Raw genomic sequence first — 10,410 nt, forward strand, 5'->3', positions numbered from 1 at the left:
TGCATTTATACACTCAATAGACCTGAAGAGAAAGAATTATGTACTTATAGCAATCAAAGGGAATATTTGACAACTCATATAATGACTATGTAAAACAAGGGACTTACAGCACAATAAACCAGTTCGCAGTTCCACTTTGTGCATGAGCAGAAAAAGGTCATTGGAACCAACAGGCACGTTGGTTTTTAAAATTCACATAGATAAGCATTTGTGATGTACAATGATTATTCATTCCTATTCAATCCTTATAAATGGTGATTACCAGCACATCCACCTAAAAATTTGGTATTTGGCAATATCAATAGAAAGAGATAGTCAATACATTCTGTGCAAAGTAATGAAATGGATGCTTTTCCAATTGTGTTATTTGACGGATCATTCTGGCCATCTGGTCTACACAAGTTCATTCTTTGTTTGAACAGGATTGATGAATCCCATAAATTGTTACGTAAAGCGTATGCGCTGAAAACGAGTGCAGCGCCCCTAGCCGACTGAGAAAAAAGAAAGGTCATTCATACCAATGTGCCCATGAGCTAACTGCGAACTGGCTTTAAACATTAAAAAATGGGCTGTCCAACTTGATGACAGCTGTAAACCTGCCCATCGAAAGAAAAACAAAAATAAAATAAAATAAGATAACAAGAGAAGAGAATTACAACATATCTATCCCTTTGTTTGGTTAGTTGAGCACTGCATCTTGCACAAATAGTTTCCAAGTACAGTTACCAAGCTTAGTATTTCGTGTTCTGATTTTATCAGGCATAAAATACCTACACAGCTCATCCTGGTAGCCCCAGGCAAGTGTATACAATGTGTTTATTGCACCTTTGCGCAACTTCATGAATGTACAATTTTCATTGTGTAGCAGTATACAAATCCACATCAAAAACAATAAAAAAAAGACCTCTTATTTTTTAACACAGTAATGCTTTGAATACACACATAACTGGACGGAATATCTTGATTTTGGCTATTTACCTTTGGTAGTATCAACAACTACAAAAACACAACAACAGCTACTTGAGAATTTTGAAAACAACCATTCTTTTTTTGTTTGTGTCAGCAATGGATTTTCTTCCACACTCACTGCATGTACATACTATATGACCATCTTGGAATTTTTTTTTTTCTGAAGTGCCAAGTAACCATGAGTCTTGAAATCCTGTGATTGAAAGATATCATTGTAGATCATAAACCATATGCACAAATCCCTGTGAGTCCATAAGTGTTTTATGTTTCGTAAGTGTGTAATGACATTTTACACTCAAATTTAAAGTTAGTTGACACAGCTACGATTAACACGAGGATGACGACATAGGTTACATCACTTAGTGATTGAAAGCACTGATGCCAACATCACAGCACAAATCCATAGAACTGACTGTGGGATACTGTAACTGCTGCGAATGCACTGGACTGAGCAAAAGGGTCAGCTGTCGGGAAGTACAAAGTTGAAAATTCACAAAGCCTGAAGTTCGTGACAAATCAGAAAGTTGTTCTTTCACAACTGGCAGCCGTCAAGCAGGACAGCCATGACAGTGACATTATCCTGCGACCCCGCCAACAGGGCACTTTGGACCAGTCTCTCGCTGACCGTTTGGGCCATCATACGGTATTCCTCCTTCTTGTCCACAGCTCCGAGCCCTTCTGACAAGCGAGACTTGGTGTACAGCGTGTGCATCTCAGTCAGAGTATCAATGTCTGCCTCGTTGCCATCCTCACAGAGAGCGGAGATCATGCTCTCAAAGTCCGTCTTGACACTGGCCACGTCGTCATTGAATTCCTCCTTGAAGTTTCTCAGCGATCCTCCGTCCGTTCTGCTGCCAGCCTGGGAACCCTCTGTTCCTGCCTTCACACGGATGCCATCTTTCGGACCGTTCTCCTCATCTACCACACTCTTCTGCTGGTCCGACTCCGGCTGATCCCCATTGACTAGGGGCTGGTTCCATGTTATCTGGGACTTGCTGTCTGCATCCTCCTCATTGTCCTCTGGAAAGGCATCGGGGTTCCTGTACTGGTACTTGGAACCAGCGCCATCTGCCTCCTCTGCCCCATCAATGTCAATGTGCGAGGCCTCGGTGTTGTCGAAGGCAGTCTGACCCAAGCTTGCTTCAAGGCCACCAACAGCCGATCCACCAAAGTCCTCCCCGAAGGTTGTTGCCTCGGACATTTCATACCCATATCCATCAGGAACTGTAGCGATCCCCGACTTGGTGTGCTGAACTACAAGAGTCTGTTTCACCAAGGATACCACCTCGTCATCTGTGAGAACCTCCCAGAGGCCAGCCGTTGCCAGGATGATAAACTGGGCGTGCTGGTCAATCTTGACACTGGTGGTGTAGGGATCTGGGATGACTGCTTTCTTAAGATGTGGATCACCATAGTTACCAAGTCCTCTGGTGGTGTCAAGGATGCCATTGACACGCCCGCATGTGCCCCCTGCTTGGACTGATGAGCCAGCCTTCTTGACACGTGATCGCTCTTGGGCATTGCCAGGAGTGTGGTCCCGGGACAAACGGTAGGCCTTTCCAGCTCTGCATAAGACGGCATGGGTGTTACCTGAAAAGGAAAATGGTAAGAAGGTATCCTCATTCAGTCATTGAGAGTACTGTGCTGGAAATCATCTGTCAAATTTATAAACGAACAATCTAAACAGTTTGTTTGCCAAACATTTCAAAAAGTATAGTCAAAAGTAGTCCTTTACTGATCTGCTGTGGCTGACAAAAAAACATGGATACCATTGTTGTGCCCTTCTGCATGGTCTCAAAAATGTTTATCCAACTTTTGATTGAGGATGAAGTGACAAAATGAAATGAGTCACATCTTGGATCGAAATGTGAATGACCATTGCACTCTGTTGTGAGGTGTGGAAACATTCACCAAGTTTTGCCTGAATGCTTATGGCATAACCCAGTCCCTTACAGTAAGAGGTACTAATGTACAGTATGGGGTAAATATTGCAGTGAAATCAAGCTGATTAGAAATGTTCACATTACGAGCTACCATTTATCCTGCATGAGCTCGGAATAAACTTAGGGTCTTGATACATGCTGCTACCCTTTAAAAACAGCTTCATACTCCGTCCTGGTTTTATTGTCATTGACAAAGCAATAAGATACTAAAAGCAAGTTGTCAAATGAGTTACAGCACAAAGTCTTACCAGCATTAGCAAGGTGTAAGACACCAAGTTCCTGTAAGGGTGGTAGCTCTTTGTCTTTGGTCTCCTCATTGTCATTCCCACTATGTGTTTCTTCCTCCTCCTCCTCTTTACCACTTTTCCTGGTAACCGTCTCTTCTTTTTCTTCAATTGTCCTCACATCCTCCTCCTCTTCCTCCTTCTTTTCTTTTGTCTCTTCCTCTTTATCCTCTGGGGCCATAGAGTTTTGAATGACTAGAGTGAGGGCTGAACACCCACTCCAGCGCACCAAAGATGTTTCATTTATCCCATAAGACAGATAGCGATCAAGGGAGGTGTACGCTCTGTGAAACGCAAGACCCATTTTCTCCGACTCGGGATCACGGTACTTCTTTCTGCGCGCGGGTGTCTCCCCCTCTTCCTCCTCAGGAGACGTCTCGTTCAGTTTCATCAGGTTGCTCTCACACGTGTGCATGATCTGCTGGATGATGTTCACGCTCTCCTCGTGCAGAATGTGGCGGAGACTGTCCCGCCTCACCACCACGGACTTCCGCTCCAGCTGGTAATCGCTCAGGTCGTTTTTGTCCGCGAGATTCACGGTGCACGTGCACGAGACGTCCTGATCGACTTTCTGCAGCTCATTCAGCAAGAGGTGGTGCAAATCATTGGCAGCTATGTCTGCCGCAAACCTCCCATTATAGCCATCGTAGATGGCAAAGAAACACCTGTTCACATCGTTGCCATAGTAATCTTGAAACACGCGTGTGTCCTCCATCTTGGACTTCCATCTCTTGTTGTCGTCTGAGCAAAAGCCCACGGCTCTAACACAAGGAGCACTGCAGTTCAGCGCTATGCCATTGCACTCGTAGACTAGATTCTCCTTTGTATGGATCAACTCCTCATAGGTGTCCTCAAGATGTGCCTTGACCATCTCGTACGCTTCATTGATCTTCTGGAGGCGGTCGAAAGGAACAGGGTTGTTGCAGTCGCTTCTTGCATTCAACTCCCTCATGAGCGCTTGCCGCCTCTTCAGGAGGGATTTGACATTGTCAGGCTGCTGACTCCCCTTGTATCCCAGCGTCGTCAGAGCGCTGTGGAATGCCCGGTGCTCTTGCGTGGCTCTGACACTGATGAACTCCCGGCAGCTGTCACAATAGATGCTGATGTCCGGGTCCATAGGTCTCTCAGTGATGACTGTCTCGGGGGTTGGGGGTCGTATGATGTTGCGTGTCTTGATTTGAAGAACCGATGGAGCTGGCCCGCCGGCCCCACCCCCTCCTCCAGACACAGAGGAGATATCGCTGCTCATCTTAACAGGCCGCACCTTTCAATCTGCAATGACATAAAATGCACAGAAAATCACAATTTAACACAGAGTTTGAGAGTCTACATGTCTTGCTGCAAAACACATGCGTGTATATACTGGTACATAATTTGAAGCTTATAGCTGAACCAAATTTCTAGATTTTTTTTTTCTGGTCAGAAATAATTGTTTCCTGGGGGTGTTTGTTAACAGCAGTGGATGTTGTACAACTATGCAATCAAGAAGGTTGAAAGTTAGTTTCGCGAGTACGCCTCAAGGGCATTCTGATGACAAGTGCAAGCCTGTAATTTTAAATGAGTTCTGAATGGTTTTATGGCCAGAAAGATGATAAAAATATCTTGGTTGGTATTGTGTTTTGCTGTATTATCCTGATGTCAATTTTTCTCTGGACTATACATGTCTGTGTGAGGGAAAAGGGGCAAACCAAACAATAATTCCCTGGACCCTGGACCAAAACTGACAGAGTGCTTATGCCACTTTGCAATCACTAACTGCAATTACCATTACCTGCAGGTAGGCCTGTAAACATATTTTTTCTCCACTATAAATGTGATTGGAAACGCACTACTTTCAGTGATGAAGGTTACAGATAAGCCACATACATGTACATGTAGGTCTATAGAGCTTCAAGAGAAGAGAGGGGGAGGATAAATACACACACACACACACACACATGCAATTTTCTTACAGGAAACCAAAGCCCAAACATAGAATGAGTGAAAGGAGCAATATTAGTAAAACACATCAGTGAAAGTTTGAGAAAAATCAGACAGTTAAGTCCTAATTCAAAAGCTAAAATTAATTTCTAAGCTTTCAGTGCCATCACATTATCACTGGATTACTCTTAAAGTAGAAACATTTGCAATCTGCTCTCAATCAAAATCAGTTTGGTTTGCTATAACTTCTGCTACACAATTACAATCATCAGCTGAATAAGTGTTTCTAGACAGGTCATCTGGTTATTACACCAAGCAAGGTCTTCTCCAGACATGAATGTCAACGGACCACCACCAATTAAGGGTTAGACTTGACGTTAGCAAGTACCATAGTTTTGGGGAAACTCAGCCTAGCGGGTAAACTCAGCCACTAGCACTCTCATAACAAGTGCCCGAGTTTACCCGCTACTGGCGCTAGACCGAGTTTACCCATAAACTACGGTATGATTGAGGGTAACACCTATCACCACCCTAAGGATCTGCTGCTCGTTTATTCCAAAAGTATAGGACAAAGTCGCCTACCTTTTGCCTCAAATATGCCGTAAATACTGCAGTTTCAAATCTCATGACCATCCTGTTGATTCTGAATCTCCATATAGTCAAATAATGCCATTTTAGTGTGTGCAATGCATTTTCTTTGCGCGGCTTAAAAGGGTACCTCAAGACCAGCACCCCCTCCCTTAATAGGTAACAGGCCTACATTAACCCCGTTGCGGGGCACTGGGTACACGTTGTGGTCGCTGTTGCGGTTAGGCCTAACGTTTACACATGAATTTCACAGTCATGCGTAGTGTTCTTATTCTGAATCTTAATTTACTAAGCGGATGTGTAACTGAATCGTGTTAAGTTTAGTTCGTTAGTTTGTTTATGACTATGAGATTGTTTTTCGTTTCTTCATTTGTATTATTTTCAAGGCTTATGGTGCTTATAATCCCACACATACCTTTTCACTCTTACTGAAATTTACACGCTAACGTACCCTGCCAATACGTAGTACAAGGCCCTTTATCAAATATTTTCAGTAGTAAAGGTTTATAGTAACAACCATCACTAGACTCTACATCAGTGTTACTACTAAATACTAGACGAGAACTGATGGTATCTGTCTCGTCACGGTGGGCTTCTTATCTAATGTTGGGACATGTAGGCCTAGATCTAGTTCGTTGATGGTCAGCCGCCCGTTTGGCTGACCATGTCCCAACATCAGATAAGAAAGCCCACCGTAAAGAGACAGATACCATCAGTGTACCGTGTTACCTCAGTGACCATTGGTGACCTACGTGTTACCAGTCCCTTGTTGTTGTGAAACCTAGGGATTATGCAAGAGCTCAGAGACCTCCATGCGCATTCACAGTAGGCAACACCCCTACAGCAGCTACATAGCAGTTGTTACAGCTTAGATGGCTAAACTTTATTGTACAGCTGGACTGGACGGAAACTACTAAAGTTTACTGGGTAAAGATACTGCGCTGATTCTCTTTCTGCCAAAGATCCTACTTTTTTTTACCATGTTTACGATCTTTGTTTCTGCCTTTGTCATATTTCAGTTTGGAAAGTTATGTTATAGGTCTACAGATTCTATACTTACCTTCCTCAGAATTTCGATAGAACTTCACGTAGGCCTAGCCGAAAGAGAAGTAAGTTTATCCTGAAAACTGACATCTGAACGGGAAGAGGAATGAATGTCAACTTACATTTGTGGTGATTGTGTACGTGTGTGTAAACGCCTGAGCTGTGCATGCAGTGCATGTGAGCAGCTCAAGCTAGCTGTATAAATGTGCTAGCTAGTGTGCAGTGTTTGTGTGCGTCTTGTGAATCCAAAATACTGGACTAGAGATGGCGCCCTCTCAAACAATTTCCTCGTTTCCATGGAAAGTCTGACCAGGGGAATGCCCCTCCTCCACCTGACGGATCCGTTGGCTCGCTCTCGCACAACGAGGTTTTTTCATTGCGCTGACGGTCAGACCGTTTTCACTTGCTTTTACATTCGCGATAGTTTACATACTAATGCAAACAGTTAGAAGGCAAATGAAGTATGCTCTTCTCTTGTATTATCCCTCCATTAGATGTGCCATTTACCGTTGTTTAAAAGCGACAGCGTTATGAATAGACCAGCATCGCGGTAATTTCTGTCATCAATTCACCTTGATTTCTGCACAGTACACAGTAACTGACCTAGGAGATGAGATGGAAAAAAATATAGAGTACAAGGTTATATTATTAGCTTTAAAACGACGGGCAACATCAGATGAAAAATAATGATGGGAGAGGTAGGTACGCAGTTGTATTAAAAGATAAATGAATATATTTAATTATTGAATGAATTAATTGGTTAATTAATTAGTATCATGATAGATAAAACAAGTTTAAATATCAACTGAATTAATTATTCATCTGATAAATAGTTGAATAAATAAGTTAAAAGATAAAGAGTGAACAAACTAGCCACACACCATATTCTATTCTCCTTTATGAAATGAATTGTTGCTGTCAAAATAAGTTCCTTTTAATACAAAACATCAGGAAAGAAAAACTCGGTCAGCTCCTGTTCTACCAGCTACCATTTTCCTGTGGGGTGATCTGGGAGATTTGCTTTTTCCTTGTGCCAACCTGTCATATTTGCAATACATTAAAAAGAATTGTAAACTAGATCTAGTTCTGTAATGGTATTGTTGTGTCATGTGGGTAAATATATTTTCATTTTTTAAAGATAAAAATAAAGCTTTGTGTCATGAAATTCATGAATATAGGCCATGATATATATTTTTTGATACACTTATTCATTTAGATATGTTAATAGGAGTTTATTCAGTATGATTTTTGTTATCAAATGAAATTAAGTTTGCTTAGTATGAATTCATATTGTCGCATATTAGATTAAAAAAAAAAAACCTTTATGCATACTTACAAAAAAAAACACAACTACATGTTTTTCATGAATTTGAAATCATATAATCTTTTCATATACACTCTACTTTGTTTCATTATCATATCATATTGTCTTTTTATCTATTCTGCACATCACATACCTTATAGTTTACCTTTTATAGCTTTGCCAAGAAGGTTAGATTTTTTTTTTATTATCTTAGCTTTGAATTACAGTTATTTTAGAGTACTTATATATATTAAATTGTATGAATGACTATTATTGTAAAACATGTGCAATTCAGCCTTTGGCTGCCAGACATGATTTTGATAAGACCTGTATTGAATTGGCTTGAATTGACCTATACATTCATCAAAATTTTCTGGGCCTGGAAGAATCCTAAAGAAAAAAAAAAAAAACACTTATATATATATCATTGGCCCTAGGTCTTTCATCTGACATTAGTCCTCACCTGCAATGAGCAAAAGTCCACTGACCTCACCTGTGCTCATGAATAAGTGAAGAGTTTAATTGCAGTACAAGTTAACTCCTTCTTAATGTGAGCTATTTGTGATTAAAGCTGCTAAAAATACAAAGCAAATAAAAAGATGGGATATTCTTAATCATACCTTCAGAAATATTTCTTACTATGTAATGAATAAGTAATCACTGGGAAGGTTTTATTTTTCTCTGATGATGGACTTATTCAAAAATGTTTAGAAATTCTGTTTTTTATGATCAAATTCTTCAAGTACTCACAGCTTATGTTTTGTGTGTTTGTTTGTTTGTTTGTTCTTTTAGTCTCCTGAAGATCAGCAGAGGAGACTAATATTTGCCCTTTGTCTACAAGTGTATAGCAATCTGGTATACAGGTTCCGTACAAGGTCTAGGTCTATTATTATGGCAAAAAGCCATTTCCTAGTTCCACTTTGCCCATGAGCAGAAACAAAGGTCATTTATGATATCAGGCTGGTGGATTTTAGATTCACCAAGATAAGCATCTGTGATGTAATTATTTTTCATGCAATCTTCATAAATGGTGCTTTCCAGTATATCAACCTGAGAGCAACTAAATGTTCATTAAAGCCATGTATTTGGCAATAATGATAGAAAAAGCTCATGAATGCTTTCAATGCAAAACAATGAAATGGTGACTCCAAAAATGAGATTACCTTGTCTACACAATACCATTCTTCAAGTGGACATGAATGAAATTCAACAAGTTGTTACATCAAAGCAAAATGAGTGAAGTGCCCATCAACTGAGAAAAAAAGGAAAGATCATTTTGGGAAATGGACACAAGCTAATTAGAAACTGGCTTATTTCAGTATCCCCCTGGCCGGGGAACCATCATGGAAGACAAGCATGCTACTTGGCAAACTGATGACAAAACATTTGCTCCTGCGACATTTGTTCCGCTCTTATTTTCTCCAAGGACCTAGGGTTAGGGTTAAGGTTATAGGGTTGTGATAGAGTTCTAGACTTAGTTTGATGTGAGGATCAAGATTAGGGTTAGGGTAAAATCAATATGTTTGTGGGTAGAATTTATGTTTGGCTCAGCGTGCAGATATTTCATAGGAGCAATTATTGTCGCAATAGCAAATGTCATGGAACCTGGCAAGCTTCCATGAAATTCCACTTACCACTGTAGATTCCCATTTGCAATAAACCTATCTATCTATCTATCTATCTATCTATCTATCTATCTATCTATCTATCTATCTATCTATCTATCTATCTATCTATCTATATCTATGTATACAAATATTTGGGGTTTTTTATTGTATTTTCATGGTATGTCATGAAAGAAAAATGGTCCATCTGATTTCAAGTAATACTGTATACACCATATATTTAGCAAGTCTCTCTTTTTTTTTCTTTTTTTCTTTTTTTTTCGCAAATCGGGACTTTTTGACAATTTTGTGAGTGGTTAAATTCACAGTCAGAATCAGAGTAAATATTTTTGTGTGTTGTTAAATTCGCAAAAGGACCCGACTCGCGAAATTACGTGAAAATAAAAACCTTGTGAAATACATGGTGTATAAAGCAGTTACTGTACTCGCAACATGAGCATGATCTACCGGGTACTTGGAGCAACCCGTGTTATTGTGTTTGGTTTCAACATCTGGACTTTGCAATTTTCCCCGATATACTTTTGTTTGTCTACCATTGTCTGTATTGTTGATCTTAGATTCACAAGTAGTCATGTCATCACTCAATTTGTAATGTCTGTATGTTTGAAAATGAAAGAATGTGATAACTAGCTTTAGAAAAAAAAAAATTAATGTTATCATAATGAATAATGGGTGGAGGAAGGATAACATCTATGTACACTTCACTGTTGTGTCTAATAACAATTGCTACTTGA

At 40.2% G+C, this 10,410-nt stretch overlaps 1 protein-coding gene across 1 annotated transcript; it reads right to left on the reverse strand.

Moving 5' to 3' along the window:
- Positions 1 to 612: 612 nt before the first annotated feature.
- Positions 613 to 6,868, reverse strand: LOC140245086 (protein phosphatase 2C-like domain-containing protein 1). The gene is made up of 3 exons (XM_072324683.1): positions 6,765 to 6,868; positions 3,161 to 4,468; positions 613 to 2,559 (listed from the first exon to the last, which is right to left on the reverse strand). Exons 2-3 carry the CDS (start codon positions 4,443 to 4,445, stop codon positions 1,502 to 1,504), a joined length of 2,343 nt encoding a protein of 780 aa, XP_072180784.1. The 5' UTR covers positions 4,446 to 4,468; positions 6,765 to 6,868; the 3' UTR covers positions 613 to 1,501.
- Positions 6,869 to 10,410: the final 3,542 nt, after the last annotated feature.

The sequence above is a fragment of the Diadema setosum genome, chromosome 22 (assembly GCF_964275005.1).
Source record: "Diadema setosum chromosome 22, eeDiaSeto1, whole genome shotgun sequence".
Classification (NCBI taxonomy): Eukaryota; Metazoa; Echinodermata; class Echinoidea; order Diadematoida; family Diadematidae; genus Diadema; species Diadema setosum.

What these genes read in the sequence shown, in the direction of transcription:
- LOC140245086 (XM_072324683.1), bottom strand. Translation starts at nt 4,445, where the DNA reads ATGAGCAGCGATATCTCCTCTGTGTCTGGAGGAGGGGGTGGGGCCGGC. An exon ending in CTTACACCTTGCTAATGCTG is followed by an intron (nt 2,560 to 3,160) that starts GTAAGACTTTGT and finishes TTTCCTTTTCAG; the next exon opens with GTAACACCCATGCCGTCTTA.